We start from the raw sequence: 17,092 nt of genomic DNA, 5'->3' as shown, positions 1-17,092 counted from the left end.
AGCAACTAAATCTTGTAGACATTCACCATGCTTCATTAGCCCATAGATACTGCCAACTAGTGGTGTGGCTGTCTTTCACACTTACTGTCCCTACTCTACACCTCTACATTAGAACTCAACACCTGCCAGAGACCATAATTCAGATGGCTAGCACCACAACAATGACCAACTACCTAAATGACTATATTAATTTTTGTAAAGCAATTCCAAAATTCTAACTAGAAAAATATTACAATATTAATGAGACAAAGAAAAGTATCTCAAATCGCATATTGACTGTTTACTGTAAGTACTTTAACTAAACAAAATCCTTATTTTATGTCCTCAAAATTGAAAATAATCACAGGTGCTTATAATAGGCCCCAAATCATTGCTACATATAAAAATGCACTATAAGCATCTAGACATTTAAAGATTTCATAATTAAGAAGTCATAGTTTGTTCATGAAAAATTGCTCTCAATTGAGAGTTAAGGAAGAATTTTAAGATGTTGCTTTAGAACAGGTATTGCTTTATTTAAATATCAATATCAGAGAATTGTATTCTCCAAACTTTGGTTTCTGGGAAGCAATCAGGTGGCAGGTTTAGCAAGTCAAACTTAGAAGAAGTTAACACTAGTATTTCTTTGTTTTCTAATGAGCCACCATTTACTCTTACTTTTATGTATGTATGCATGCATGTATGGTATGTATGTATGTATGTATGTATGTATGTATGTATGTATGTATGTATGTATGTATGTATGTATGTATTTATGTTTACCAGTTCTGGGCCTTGAACTCAGGGCCTACAGATTGTCCCTCTTTGTGCTCAAGGCTAGCACTCTACCACTTTAGTCACAGCTCCACTTCCATATTTTTCTGAGTAGTTTATTAGAGATAGTAGTCCACAGACTTTTCTGCCCAGGCTGGCTTTGAACTGTGATCCTCAGATCTCCTCCTTCTGACTAGTTAGGATTAAGGCATGAGGCACCTGCTCTTGGTAACCATTTACTCATAATATCTTTGCTCTTATTTCTAAAGCCAGATAATGAACCTTTTATATTATTTGTTGACTTTCTTTAATCAATTTACATTTCATCCAATGGTGATTATAAATACATAGGAATTCTGATAGATATGTGTGAAATGAAATACTGACATACTGCTTTTATATCTCACAAAGGTATGAAAAATTTGCTTATTAATAATTGAGAGGGGAAAGAGAGGGAAAGGATGAATCTGCACCTTATTTATGCTGTAATAAATTTAATCTCCAACACTACAGCGATGAGAGGCCACTCTTATACTACACATCAATTTAAGTGCTAAATCAAAGGCCTCCAGAACCTCTAATTTACAGTTTTCAATAAAACAGGGAAAAGTTAAAATCCAACATGGATGAAGTGGTAAGTAAAGAAGAAAAAGAATGTTGTTAGTTTGACCTTTCTTGACATAGAGACTTCTAAAGTGATTAATAATTCATAGCAACAACGAGTGCGTAAGCAGTCTGCTTGTTTTACAGCTACTTCTCACCTGTATATATTCGGTATACTCAAGGAAAAAAATACATCAACACTGAATCATTTCAGTATATGGACCTTCTGTTGCAACAACTCTTTATACTCAGTAAGGATAAAATTGTATGTATCTATGGAGTGACGAAGGATACTGATAGAATATTTACTAGTTTATTTATGCTGCAGCAAAGATCAAATGGTAAATAAGAGAGGAAAAGAAAAGTCAGCAGGAATGTAAGGTAGACTTTCAATATTACTAACATATAACTGTGGTTAATTAGGTAGTGTGTGCCTTGATTTCAGCAGCCTACATGGAAAATATGGGCTGAATCTGGGTCTCAAGAAAAAGTACAAACATGAAAGGAATGAGAAATATTTTGAATTTTCATAACTCCTGAAATACGTAGGAATATATTTCTTTAAAAATAAAAATGTGAACAAAGTTGAAGCATACTTTGTATGCACTAACACAGAACACATAGTCTCATTTTAGATAATACAACACATACACACAACCACCTCAACTTTTCTTATGATTCTAGTTAAACAATAGTGTAGATAATTCCTAAAGATGAATAGCTGTAAAATAATTGTTTTTATTGGTATTAAATATACAGATAGGAACAAAGTCCTCTTATTTTCTAAAAGGTCTAGATACAAAGATAATTCATGATTAGATGCAAGTCTACATGATAAAAGCCAATAAATACTTAGAACATGGTGACAAAGAATGGTGGGCATTTCTTGACACTGGAATGTAGCAGTTAGGAAGTGGCTTCCTTGTGTTAGAAGTCTGAGATTTGGAAAGGAAGGCTGAGATAGACACTACAAGAGCCTTTTCCATTGGCTTGTGAACCCCAGCTACCTTTCAAACATCTTAGAAACCTGTTCTCCATGATGCTTTCACAGTTGAATCTATTCTCAACCAAATGCAGATGCTGTGCAAGTCTCTCCTGACTCTAAGCAGCTTCTCTAAAAATGGGTGTAATTTATTCTTGTCATTGCATACTGCTTGCTTCTGTCACTGTACTCACCACAGCGAGTGAATACTTGTTTTTAACTTGGATTTACCTGCTTTATCTACATGACTATAAATTATATAATGATAAGGGTGAAATGCTTGGCATGATGTAAACAATCTGGTTAGCATCTGCCAAATGAATGAAAAGTAGAGGTTAGGTTTGTAAAGGTTTGTCTTGAGTCACTGTAAGTGCATACCTATAAGAATGGGTATGGGCAGTTAATGAATTCTCATTCATCAGTTAGCCCTTTGTAGAAAACTAAAAATTACCAACTGATTTACAAAACATTCCTGGTGCCCATGTATGCTTTAATTGAACAGCCCCAAACCTAAACAACAACAACAACAAACAGTAAAAAGGGAATAAAACCAAAAGAGCTCAAGCTTTGAGACTTGAATACTAAAAGAAACGAATGGCCATTCCTGTCTATAGCAGGCTCAGTCTTCTCTGTTTTATCCTTGAACAAGGAATCCTGGAGAAGTCAGGCAATGCCTAAGAAGAACATCCAATTTAGGAACAAAGGAGCAAACTTCTATTCTCAAATAAGGAAGCCTTTCATGAGAGAATTTACACAATTAAGAGTATCAAGGTTTTAGAAGGTAGATATATGGAGAAAAAAAGCCTTCTGTTACTTTAACTTTTCAGAAAAAATGTTGCTAACAAGACTAGTTTAGATTAGCAGAGTGATTGTTACAGGGTGATGAAAATGTTCTGGGCACCCATGTTAAGTAAGCACTTTGCAGTTACTTTTCACTAATATTCTGTTAAGTGCTACTACTATCTGGATTATGTTCTGCATTAGACTGGAGAAGAAAGAAAATGGTCAGAAATTGGGAAGGAGGATGGTTAACTTAGTCAAACCTGTTTTACATGAATATAAATTACCTTGAAGAAAAGTTTAACAAACTTATAATTCATATAACTAATATAATATTCAAATCACAATTACTTTACAGTTATATAATTATCCAAAAAATAGCTCATGATACATTCAAGTCCGCTATGCTATATATAATATTCTAAAATATTAAAGAGAAAGTACACACGATAATTCATTCCTGGGGTGGTAGGTTCTTCAAAACAGCAACTTTAGTGAAAGAAAAAAAATTAGTTGCTTTAAGATTTTTATCTGCTGATTAGTGGTCATCTTTTGTCTTAAAGGAATCAAACATATTGCTAATGTTACATTTCCTGTGAAACAATTTTCTTCTGTAAGACATTAAGTAATGGGTTCAATGTTGAGATTCTCCATTCAGGAAGCTATCCAACATGGAAGGCAGCAAAGAAAAACAATTGCTAAAACTGTCTGTCTCCCATGAAATGACCAAGAAAATCTTATGTCTAAGAATTTTGTTTTTAAGAACAGTTAATGCCTTCCTGACTATGAGAAGAAAGGACAACTCATAAAGTGCTTTGGGGGAAATTACACAGAGGTTGAACAAAGTATTTCTTTTTTTCTCAGCAGAGCATGAGACTTTCATATACCTTATGAAACAGGGCCTCAATATATGCCACCAAATGGAAAAATACTGATGGTCATTTCCCATTGCACTTTGGTTTAGATTATTACATGGGGACGGGGATGGAGGGGGGGGGGGAGACCAAACTGCCCAGCACATAGCTTTGGTTCTTTAAAATGTTTCTTGCCTTCTCATTGTTTATATAAGCTCATCGTGTAAACTGGCACAGAGTCTGATGGTTGGTAAACAAATTAAAATCTCTGGATAAAATAGAAACAAATTCATCCTTTTGCTAGAATTTACTGGTCTTAGAATTAAACTTTAGCCATTACATAATGGAGTTATACTACAACTGAGGAGGAATCAGTAATATTAACAATGTCCCTTAAAATAAAGATGAAAATCCATACCCAAGATGAAAAGAAAAGCTAAAACCTTGCATGAACTATTTCACAATAGATTCCCTCCCAAGAGCTCTGACATTTATAAAGACAAAGTAACAAAATCTTTTACCTTAAACCATTCCTCTGGTTCTCTGACCTTATTTCTTTTATAAGAGCATATTCACGTACACATTTCTTATTCTTCATTTCAATCTTTTCTTTGAACTGCTGAAAAATTTCTCACACAAGAAGTACAAAATAACATTTTGTTCTAAATGCTGTTTGTCTTCCCTTAAGCTATGTGTTTGTCTTTTCTCAGAGTGATATCTTGGGAGGCTGTGCATCAATTATTGTGGACTATGTGGAAGCCTGCAATCATGGGCATCAGCACCACAGAATGGAAACACTCATTCGCTTCTCAGATTAAGATGAAATTGTGACACTTTAAACAAATAACTTCATGCAGATCTGGTTTATTAGGTGTTTCAGAACTAGAAGATGGATTCATCTCTCAACATTTTAGATGACAAATATGTTGCCAAATTACACTTACAAACAGAAATAAAGCAATCCATTGACACTGTTATTTTGTTTCTGATCATCTGACAAAAGTAGATTTTTTTCTTAAAAATGGAAAAAAAGATAATCATGAAGAAAACCAGCCAAAACTTTTAAACCAAGCCAGGTTCCAGTGCCTGTAATCCCAGTGACTCAGGAGGCTGTGATCTGAGGATCATGGTTCGAAGCCAGCCCAGGCAGGAAAAGCCTATGAGATTCTTATCTTCAATTAAGTTCAAGTGGTAGAGCACTAGCCTTAGAAGCTTAGGTATAGTACCTGAGCCCTGAGTTCAAGTCCCAGTATTGGCATAAAACAAAACAGATGAAAAAAATCACGGATACCTGGAATCATTAGTGGTATATTGCTTGTAAATATCTATTAATAGAGATAACTGTCAAATTTAATTTTATATTGCTATCTCCATTATGAAGGTTAGGTACTTCTGCAAGTGTGGCAACTTCTTTAGGACACAGTCACCATCAGATCAACATAGTCAAGGAAACAGACGCCCACTTGCTTGTGTACTTTTAAAAATCATCTTTAAGTAGTTAGACAAAGTTTCAATTCAACATGTCAGTTTGTAAGTATAATGCATCATCAGCATGATGACCCTTTCATCATTTTCACCCATTATCTTCCAACTGCACCTATCCCCTCAGTTTTCCCAGTTCTATTTTCACATATATACATTGAATTTTATGCCTGCATTTGCCCACCTCTCCTCTCTCTATTCATTTACCCCTCTTCTCTCAACCTCACTCATTCTTGAAGCAAGTCCCAGCTTCCCAATATTCATTTTGTTAGACTATAAGTTATTTGTTCAAAGGAGTTGCAACACTTGAATCCTCCCCTGCATATACCATGATTTAGTTAATACATTTGTGTATATATGCCTATGCACATATTCCTGTTATATGTTTACAAATTTGTAATTTAGATCTAACTTCCATGTGACGAAAACATGCATCCTCTGTCTCTCTATGCCTGACTTACTTCACTTAACATGATTTTTTTTTCCAGGTCCATTCATTTCCCTAAAAACGATGTAACTACATTCTTCCAGGTGGATAAATAAAACTCATGTACTTTCAACTGTTGCAAATAATTGTTCCCCCAAATCAAACCATCGGACATTTGTTTCTCATTATTTTCCATGTAAATATTCTGGTTGCATGAATTATTCTTTTATATGAAAATTTCCTCCCTCTCCTTCCTTCCTCTTTTCTGTCTCTTTCTTTCTTCCTTGATTTTTCTTTCTTTCCTTTCTTCCTTCCCTTCCCTCTATTTCTTCCCTTCCTTCCTTTCATGTTTCTGTGTTGATTGGTACCAGGGCACTTGTTTCTTGATCATAGGGTTTTCTTGCTCATGGCTCGTGTTCTATAATATGAGCTACGACTCCAGTCCATAAATTAGTTGGAGATAGTGTCTTGAGGGTTTTTCTGCTGAAACTGATTTGCAACAACAGTCCTCAGGTCTCAGCCTCTTGAGTAGCTAGGATAACAGGAGTAAGCCACTGGTACCAGCTTGAAAACCTTCTTGATGGAAATTTTTATTCATTTTAGGATTTTCTATAAGAACTAATAGTATGCCTAGCACCATGCAGATCAACACAGCTTATAAAAATAAGGGAGGATAGGAAGACCAGAAAGCACTTTACAGCAATATTTAAAATGTATTTTCAAATTATTTTGAATGACACAGAAAATGTATCTAACTGTATATAACACGTAAGAATGAAACTATTTAAAGAAAACACAAAAAAGTCATTTGAGGCAGAAAGTTTTGATCCATTCAAAAAACAGGAGATTTTTTTTTTTTCATGGCAAAAAATCCTACAAGAAATTGTTGCTGATAGAATGAAGATATTTACTTGAGAAAATGTTGTCGTATGCATCTGGAATCTGCACCAAAGGCCCATCTGGCAAATGATTGGTCCCCAGCATGACACTATTGGGAACTGATTAAACCTTTCGGAAGTGGGGCCTAAAGGGAAATTGCTGGGGTATGCCTTTACAGGAGGGTGTGACACCCCATTTCTTTCCTCCTTTCGCTCTCACTCTGGGTAGCTATGAGATGGTTGCTTCATTCCGCTCTGTCTGGCATGATGTGCTGCTTCTATATGGGCCACAAAGAATGGTTCCGATCAACCATACACTGAAACCTTAGTTGTGAGTATACGTTCCTTATCTTGGGAATTTTATTACAGTAATGGACAGTTATTAATAGGGATGATAAAGTAAAGATGGCAGAGACACGGGGAAGGTGGGGAAGCTATTAGTAAGGGAGAGGACTTGACCATGGTCTCAAAGGAAAATTTGAGATACAAAGGTTGCAAAGAAGGAGGTAATCCTCTTTAAATACTTTTAGCTTTCCTTCAGAACACTTAGTCTTAAATGTTTAATGCTTTCAATATGCCCATGAGCTATATTTGATTCATGCTTTTTTGGGAGTAGGAAAATTTTATTGGAACACAGTCATGATCATTTGCTTACATAATTTCTAGAGCTACTGTCTTTGCACAACAATGGCAGAATTGAATAGTTGTACTGAGACGGAGTGACCTAGACAGCTGAAAATGTAAATATTTGGTTCTGAAGAAAGTGGTCTAGAGCAAAGGATCATCTATTTTTGTTGAATCTATTTCAAGTTAAAACCCTGCATATATTATAGTAGACATCTCCAAAGACAATGAAGTTTTGATTCTTGATTGAAAAATGAGGAAAAGTATATGTTAAAATCCTTAGTAAATACCACCATTTTAATGAAGTTTAATTTGGGGAGGTTATATAATGGCAGCACTGCACTATTCTATTTTATTAGCATATATTAATTCTATAAAGAGCTTCATTGCAGTATTCCAATCCATACATATAATGTGCTGAGATCATACTCACTCCCTATTACTTTCTTATCTCCCTCTCTATATTATACAATTTTAATGGTTTGCATTATTCTATTTCTTTTTTTTTTTTTTTTTTTTGGGTCCGGTTGTGGGGCCTGAACTTTGGGCCTGGGCGCTGTCCCTCAGCTTTTCAGCTCAAGGCTAGTGCTTGACCACTTAAGCCACAGCACCACTTCCGGCTTTTTTCTTTTTGCTTATGTGGTGCTGAGGAATCAAACTCAGAGCCTCATGCATGCAAGGCAAGCGCTCTACCACTGAGCCACCTTCCCAGCCCCCTTCCATTATTCTATTAGCACACATACATTCAACGTGAAATCAGTAACTAATTGAAGCCTCAAAGAAATGTCATATTCACCTTACTCTTTCACATGCCAAATTATCACCTATCATTTACATTTGTGGTGCATATGAATGGCACTGATCAATCTCTTGAGATTGAATTCCTGTGCATTAGATAGAAAGACACTAACACAATTGTGGAACTCCTCGATGGCTATATACAGATCACTGTAGGGACAAATGATAGACTTTGATTTGTATCATAGTCAACTGTTATTGCCACATCCACTTAGAAAGCTAATACTATAAGAAGAGCCATTTGTGCTGGGCACCAGTGGCTCACATCTGTAATCACCGCTATGTAACAAGCTGAGATACAGAGGATTATAGTTAGAAGCCAGTCTAGGAAGAAAGCTTCATGAAACACATTTCCAAAACAGTGAAAGGTCTGGGTGGAGGCATGACTCAAGTGGTAAAGCACCATTTGACAGAAAGAAATCCTGAGTTCAAATCCCAGGAACATTCATAGATCCTGATGATGTATTGTTCTGTTTGAATGTCTTGTTTCCTGTTATTTCCTCATGGTTTTTCTCACTATATATGATCAAATAGTATCTACTTTTTATATTATGAAAGAATAAATATTTATAAAAACCCAAACATATTTTGTACTATAAAAGGTAAGATCCCTTAACATTTAACCTACACTTAGTTATCTTATGCATGGGTTGTTCAGTTATACCAAGAACAGGACCTCTACGTAAATAAAATACACTCCACCTTTCAGGAGGTGTTGATTAAGGAATTGGAGCATTGCAGCCTGATATCATCAACTTTGTTCCAATTCAGAAGTGATGTAGTCTTTGCTTATCTCTTATCAAAATCTAAAGAATTCTAGACAATGATTATGCTTTCTTGTGCTGGTGCAAATAATAGGGCAGGAAGATAAATCAGGATAGATAAACCATATGAGCATGGATCTATGAAATTATATAAAGTTTCATGCTATGGGAGGGGAACTATATCAGAAACATCAGCTCTATGAACCAAACTATGCACAGAAAGGCTTACTGCTTAAGTCTTACTGCTACTTAGAAGGTGATAATAGGATAGCAGTTTGGGAACAACGCAGGCAAAAACTGCAAGACCCTATTTCATAACCTACCAAGGCATGCCTCCTAGCTATTTGGGAGGCAGAGATTAAGAGGATGGTAGTCTGAAGGTAGCCTAGGCAAAAGCTGTGGATACTATCTTAACAATACATGAAAACAAGACAGACACTGGTGGCTCATGCCTATGATTCTACCTACTCAAGGACTGAGATCTGAGGATCAGGGTTCTACGCCAGCCAGAACAGGAAACTCTAACAAACTACTCTGAAAAAGCTGGAAGTGGCACTGCAGTTTGAGTGACAGAGTGCTAGCCTTGAGCAAAAGCAGCAAAGGGACAGCATCCAGCCCCTGAGTTCAAGACCTAGGACCAGATCAAAAAACAAAGACCAAAAGGACCCATATTTAGCAAGCAAAGGCCCTGAGCACAGGCCCTAGCATTGCCTAAAAATAAGATATATATCACCCCAAAGCTCTGTGCACAGCCATTTCTCTCAATATCTGCCCTGGAGCTGCAGCAAGGAAACGCCTAGCGGGCTGGGAGACTGGTAGTGTTCTGTCTCAGCTTCACTGGGATTAGCAGGGTTGGTCTTTGCAATAATACAGAGACTAAACCCTTGATGATCACTATCTGCTTTTATCCCATCCAACCCTGTTAACAGCACCAATTTAACCCACTGGTTTCTTCATCTGCCTTCTATTTTCATCTTTTAATTTGCTTCAGTATTCAAGTCACTTCTTCTACACTAAGATGTGATTTAATGCTAAGCTACTATACACAGGCATCTGGTATTCTCAAAGGTATATATTTTTGTAAAACTGTATTTTCTTTTATATACAAAGAAGACCAGAATATGGTTTGCTGAAATAGTTATGGACAAGATGTTAAATTATGTTACCTTTGCTTTGGTTAAAAACAGCCTAGGAACCAGTCAACTCCTTAACTACCAACGACATACTGTGACAGTTACTGTTAGTACAGAATAGACTTTCAAGAAAAATTATTTTTTAACTAAATTAAACATTTTACTAATAAATTAAAAATAAAAGGTAGCATCTTCAGTTCTACAATCCTGGCATAATATTCATACCAATTTTTCCCACAATAATAATTACAGGTGTTAATGAAATGTTTATGTTTTGAAGTACAGTTCATCATTGGTTACAGTTCTAAATAGAAGCTGATTGCCTTTTCAAAGTGGCAAAGCAGAAGTATAAACTCTGCTTCAGATTTGGTATACTAAATGTTCTTTTAAACATTTCCTTTAAGAATATATTGAAGACAAGTGCTGGTGGCTCATGCCTGTAATCCCAGCTACTCAGGAGGCTGAGATCTGAGAATTGCAGTTCAAAGCCAGCCTGGCAGGAAAGTCCCCATGAGACTCATCTCCAATTAACCACTCAAAAGCTAGAAGTGGAGCTGTGGCTTAAAGTTGTAGAGTGCTAGCGTAAAGCAAAAGAGCTCAGGGACAGTGTCCCACAACTGACCCCCAAAAAAGAATATACTGAAATGCAGAGAATTGTATGAATTTGTTCTGTAAAAAAATATTAGCTATTTAGAATTTGTAGACTTGGAGAGATGACAACAGTTTAAAATTCATGTGTGGTTGATAGGGTTTTTCTTTTAAAAAATACATTGAAGTAATTTCAAAGGCTTATTGTAATTTCAACTTGCAACCATTGATTCAGGAACTGCTCATCTATTCTTGATTCCCTCCCCTCCCATCCTTCCATTCCTCTTGTTTTCTCTTTTCTTTCTTTCCTTTCCTTTCTGTTATTTTTATTCAGTGCTAGGGCTCAAACCCAGGGTTTATTCATCCTAGGTAAAAACTCTACCAATGAGCTACATTCCCAGACCTTGCATTTTTGAGACAGGATCTCATATGTAGCACATGTGGGTACTGGCCTTGGGATCCTCTGTCTCAGCATTCCAAGGGTTGGGATTACAGTTTGTCTCACCACACTAGGCTATTACTAACCTTTCAGATAGATAAGTGGAAAAAGTCTTTGGATTTAAGAACTACACCTTTTTGGTAAGATTTTTTTGTCTTTAAATTAAGGAAATAACTATTGTAGGTAAGTCAGGATGCATGCCTTGAGATACAAAAAAAAAAAAAGTGAGACATTTCCATCTCATTAGAAAACAGAACCAGGCTGTACCCTCTACTCACACATTTCATTGATACCTTTCAAATGTTACTGGGAGTTCTGCTGATAATATAACAAGATTTAAGAAAGAACAAAAGCAATTGTTCTCCTGGTTTTCTACCCTAGGAAAAATTTCCAAAAGATTTCCTCCTATGAACCTTTTACAAGTTTATTTTTCCTCACTGGTAGTTTATTTGAATATTATTACAGAAATTTCTGGACACAATGAAAACATTTTTCCTTTTTGATTTCTAGGTGGTGTTTGCTGGGCTACAAAGTGATCAATGCTGATGTAATTCAAGATTTTAAAGCACTAAAATGTCAAATGATCTCCTTAGGTGAAATAAACGTTTTCCTAGAGTTATTTTGGGGTCAATGCTATTAGATGAAAAGTAAATTCTGAAACTGCTCCCTTATCTTAAAAAGCTAGAGGAAGTGTTAGCTTCAAATTAAATAATTAAATAATATTAAATTAAATAATAAGGATTATTCTTCTATGTACTTTTCTAGGCTTCCAATATTTTTCATAGACTAATTCATGGCTCCATAGATTCACTCACCTATTTATTTTCTTCCATCACTTATCCATTATTATCTAAGTCAGGCAATATTCCTGCGTTCTTGTTCTTGTGTATTTAGTAGCTTCAAAAATATTTTTACAGGAACTTCAGACTCAGCAGGTCCCAGATGAAACCATAAGCTCAATGGTCTCTATTCATTAGTACCTGCGAGAATGACACCCTAACATCACTTTCCTGAAATCCTCCCTTCCCAATCATCATCTCTCTAGTCTGGTCTTGGTACTTCCAGGTCAGAGATATCTACAAGAAACTTGAATCGGATTTATCCTACTTCAGTGCATACAGTCCCTTCCTAGGGCTCTCAGAGTCAAGACTAAGCAGTCTCTGAAATCTATATCCCAACTGAGAGTTCAACTTGGTCATAATTTAATTACTTTCATTATTTTAAACGGCCAGTTTTGCTCCCACATCCATGCCTTTGTATATCTCCTAATTGATCACAGTCCTTTTGCTCTTCCGCATTTCCTTTGCAATTTCTCAATTTTCCCTACAAGTGTACTTTTTTCAGGGATGCCTTCATGACCTAATGATGGGACCATGTACTATTTTCAATATTTGTATGGATATCTATTAATAGGTACTTGCTTACTATGCTTTAAGCACTAAAGGACAGATACCCTATATGATTTGCTCATCATTTTAGTCCCAGCATCTACTACTAATGCACATAAAGCAAGAAGTGCACATTTACAACTTCAACTGACTATGGAACACGGGTCATAGAGCTGTTACTTGAGAAAGGACATAAAGCAGGCTTTAATAAAATGAGAGCAAAAAATGAAAACATTCTAAGGTTCAGCTAGACCTGGTAAAGGGTTAAGAAATTCTGCCAAGAAGCAGGTACTTGAAGCAGAGTTGGGGTTAAAGGAGAAAAGGAGAGATGAAGAGGAGGATGCAGTCAAGAATTTAGTGAGTATTCTACAAAATTAAGAAGTGTTGAGGGAAGGGTTGGGGAATAGAGGGGTAGGTGAGAATGTTAAAAGGGTTAATGTTGATCAAGATGCATTGTATTCATAAATAATTCATTTGTACAACTACTTAAAGGTAATTAAAAACTGAATTCCTTAGAAATTAAATGTATATTTATAAAATTGATCATATAAAAAATTCAATAATGTAGCTAGTTTTTATTGGTGGCTTTTAGAATTTTTTCTCTTTTTTTATTGCCAAGGGGATGTACAAAGGGGTTACAGTTACATAAGTCAAGTAACAAGTATATTTCTTGTCAAACTTGTTTCCTCTTCCATCGTTTTTCTCCTACCCCCTTTTCTACTATGAAAGTCCTTATAAAATTCCATGTTTCTTCTTCACTCTCCTCCTCCAGTAGCATTTATTAAGTTATCATGATATGTTTATTTCTTCAACTTCTCTCATTTTCCTTGAAAGTAGGAAACATGTCTGAACAGGGCCTTTTTACAAAGAAGGCATTCAATGTACAAGTGTGAATGATTTTATCTGTGGGTCAAAGATTGATTTTATCTGTGGGTCAAAGAGGCTACATACATTATGAAAAAAAGAGTTTCACCAGATGGGTGTATATGATATCATAAAAGAAAAATTTTGGAAATTGAAATAATATTTATACTAGGATATATGCTTAAGTATATATTTGCTATGAAACTTATAATTTTACCTGAGATATTTTCTCTTATAAAAGCAAATTTTAAAAGTTCATAATAAGGCATGATGTCATATTAAAAAGGGAAAATTCTTAAATTACATGTCTTATATATTTCAGATAGTATAAAGAGTTTATTGATATTTGTGTATAACAGCCTATGTTTATGTCCCATCAGATTTTTTGAAATTTTAAATAGCAGTTACATTATTTTAATTGTATTCCTTCATTAACATGTGTAAGGAGTTCCTACAACCAAAGGATGACTATAGTTGACATTAATACAGTCATAAAACAAATTATATCAGCAAGGTGCTAGTGGTGCCTTATGCCTATAATCCTAGCTACTCAGACAGCTGAGATCTGAGGATCTCAGTTCAAGCCAACCAGGACAGGAAAGTCCATGAGACTTTTATCTTCAACAAACCAGTAAAAAGCTGAAATGGAGCTGTGGCTAGCCTTGAGCAAAAAGGCCATGGACAGCACCCAGGCTCTGAGTAAAAGCCTTGGGACCGGTGCGCATGTGTATGCACATGCATGTACACACACACACACACACACACACACACACACACACACACACACACACACACACACACACACACACACACACACACACACACACACACACACACACACACACACACACACACACACACACACACACACACACACACACACCTTCAATTACCATAAACAATGGAGAAAAATTAATGCCCTAAGCTTTCCAAAGTCTTCAAACTAACTCATGACATAAAATATGGAATGTAGCACAGTGGATACAGATTTGCATCAAAGTCTTTCTTTGTGCATAATAAAAAATGAATCAATGAAAAAGAAAAATGAAGATTAGCACTCATGGGTAAAACAAGTAGTAATTATTTTTCTAGAAAGTTTTAAAAACAACCTTTGGACTTTCTTTTGTTTTTCTTCTTTCCTGCCTTCTCTTCTCTTGTTCTTTCCTTCCTTCCACCTTCCTTTTCCCCTTGCTTTTCACTTTTTCTTTCATGTAAGATTCATATTAAATTCCTACTATCTAAAAAATACTCACTAAACAGTTCACAGAAAATGTGCACTCATTCCTTCCTGCAAAATGCAAGCCAAACTATGCAAAAGTTCTTTCCTTCCTTCCTTCCTATCTTCCTTCCTTCCTTCCTTCCTTCCTTCTTTCCTTCCTTCCTTCCTTCCTTCCTTCCTTCCTTCCTTCCTTCCTTCCTTTTTTCTTTTTGTCAGTCATGGGGCTTGAACTCTGGGCCTGGGTGCTGTCCCTGAGCTCTTCAGCTCAAGGCTAGTGGTCTACCACTTGAGCCACAGTGCTACTTCTGGCTTTTTCTGTTTGAGATGCTGAGGAATCGAGCCCAGGGCCTCATGCATATGAGGCAAGCACTCTACCACGGAGCCAACTTCCAAGCCCAAGTTAATTATTTAAAGCCCATTAAAAGAACAACTTAGGTAATTTTTTCTACAATGATAAAAATATCTGACAATAAGTAGAAATACTTATACCAGGCCACAAATACTAACTATGCCAAAATATTTTATAAAAGAATTTAATACTTGCCATTTTAAGGGTAATTTTATTTTATAGTGCATAATTCGTGTTTACAAAGGGGTAGCTTTTATACACTATACTTACTAGCAAGTGAATAACATCTCCTTTTTCATGTTATGTTAGTAGTTCAGATAGTAATAATTCCCCTGTAGTACTGGGAATGAATCGTTAATAGTCAATATCAATATTTAAAGTATTCACTTAAGTTAATAAAAATAAATAATTGTGTTGATCTACAAGTCATAAAACCAGACACTGCAAGGAGATATGACCCTCTATAAATTATTAATACAGTTAACCAATGGGCCTATATTCCAGGATATTATTTACAAAGAATAATTTTTAAATATCTAAAACTTATTTGGGAAATAAATACTCAATAAAAATATAAAAAATTGTGGATTAAACTCTGAGCACCACTCTTTTCTTCTACCACGTTTCCATTGCAAGTAATAGAATGTAGTATTGTAAAGCTTTTTATCTTGTTCAGTTACAACCAGCACAAGCACAGAACTCAGCAAATGGCAAACTCCCAGGGAAAAGGGAGCTCTGATATATGCTTTTATTTTGTTCATTATAGTTTGAATTACAATGCTAGAATTACTAGACTTACAAAAATAAAAGTACCTATGTGCATCACATATGGATAGTACCTATGTGCATCACATGTTTTATTATTTAGTCAGAGTTTTATTACATTATCCACATACTACACCTTTACAGTGTTTAATTCATGGGCTTTTAGTAGATTCCAAGAGTTATACGACCATCACTAAAATAAGCATTTTCATCAAGTCCCCCCAAAGAAACTGTACCTATTAAACAAGTGCTACTATTCAAATATCTCAAAAAATACAACTGTCTTTAAATTCACCATATCCAGTACATGACATCTGGCACTTGGTCAGTAGGTTCAAATTCTACAGGACCTGAGTGTGTTGGATAAGGGTGGTAAAGGAAAGTGTCTGACTTTGCAGTAGGAAGACCCAAGAAGGATCAACTGAGCAGCTGAATATGCAAATCTTGAGTTCAAGAGAGAAAGAAATCAGTGTTAGAAGTGATACATCGTGGTACCCAAAACAGACAGATCAACAATATGAACAGATTGTGCACCACACTTTATATGGAAAATAACATAGGAAGAACTTGTTTAAGGTCTCTGTGAGAATATGAGAATGTTCCACATACCTGGAATGAGGTCACTCCTCATTATTTCTGCCACCTGGTGCTCCAAGACCCATCTTATCTAGATGATAGCAATATACCTTTAACTGGTCTTTTCACTCTGTACTTGCCCCTTAAATCTTATTTCAAAGGTAATTCCAACCTGTCTTTCAAAAAGCTAGCCGAGATCAAATTAGTCCTCACTGACCCTCATCTCATGCAAACTAAAAGCCTTAGCTCATTCCGTGGCTAACAAGGTATCTGTGATCTGGCCCTCTAATGACTAAGTTCACTTTCTGTCTTCCTTGGTGGAAGCCACTTTGGACACAGGTACCAGGAAGTTGCTCATGGCATTGTTGCATCTGCTGTACATTGCTAGGATGTTCTTCTCACTGGCAATCATTTGACTTGCTCCTTTATTTATTTTAGATAGAAATATAAAATGGTTTGTACCTCCACCAGTTCATTTCCTTTATACTAATTTATACATGCACGCAGTATTTGCTTAATACTTTTAAATGCCTTAATGATCTATTTTCCTGCACTCTGTAAGATCCGTGGGGAGAATAGCTTTTCATTTACCACTAGAACCATAGTAGACAATCACTGCAAATGTTGGTTAAACATCCTCAGTATTGGTAACGTTTAGAACCAAATGGTTAATAAGACTAAAGCAATTAACTATGCAATAATACAGTACAGATAGGGATCAACTGAACAAAGACACCTAAGCTTTAACTGCTTTTCCCCCACAGGGATGATGTGGCTTTGATGACATGAATGAGACAAGAACAAGAAGAACTCTATGTTTTAAATA

At 35.7% G+C, this 17,092-nt stretch overlaps 1 protein-coding gene across 7 annotated transcripts in view; it reads right to left on the bottom strand.

Annotated features, from left to right (window-relative positions):
- The window catches only part of Fer (FER tyrosine kinase), a 371,379-nt gene that overhangs the window by 80,487 nt on the left and 273,800 nt on the right, over nt 1-17,092 (bottom strand). Inside the window, exon 17 of one of the 7 annotated variants that reach the window (XM_070036019.1) lies at nt 13,068-13,319. The exons of 5 other annotated variants lie outside the window; for them this stretch is intronic. In XM_070036019.1, coding sequence (XP_069892120.1) covers nt 13,283-13,319 — 37 coding nt within the window. In that variant the 3' untranslated portion in view covers nt 13,068-13,282. One more of the 7 variants, XM_070036021.1, reaches the window with a different exon arrangement.

This window comes from Dipodomys merriami, unplaced genomic scaffold (genome assembly GCF_024711535.1).
Source record: "Dipodomys merriami isolate MVZ:Mamm:240054 unplaced genomic scaffold, mDipMer1.0.p SCAF_27, whole genome shotgun sequence".
NCBI classification, from domain to species: Eukaryota; Metazoa; Chordata; class Mammalia; order Rodentia; family Heteromyidae; genus Dipodomys; species Dipodomys merriami.
This window is presented reverse-complemented; position numbering and strand designations above follow the sequence as displayed.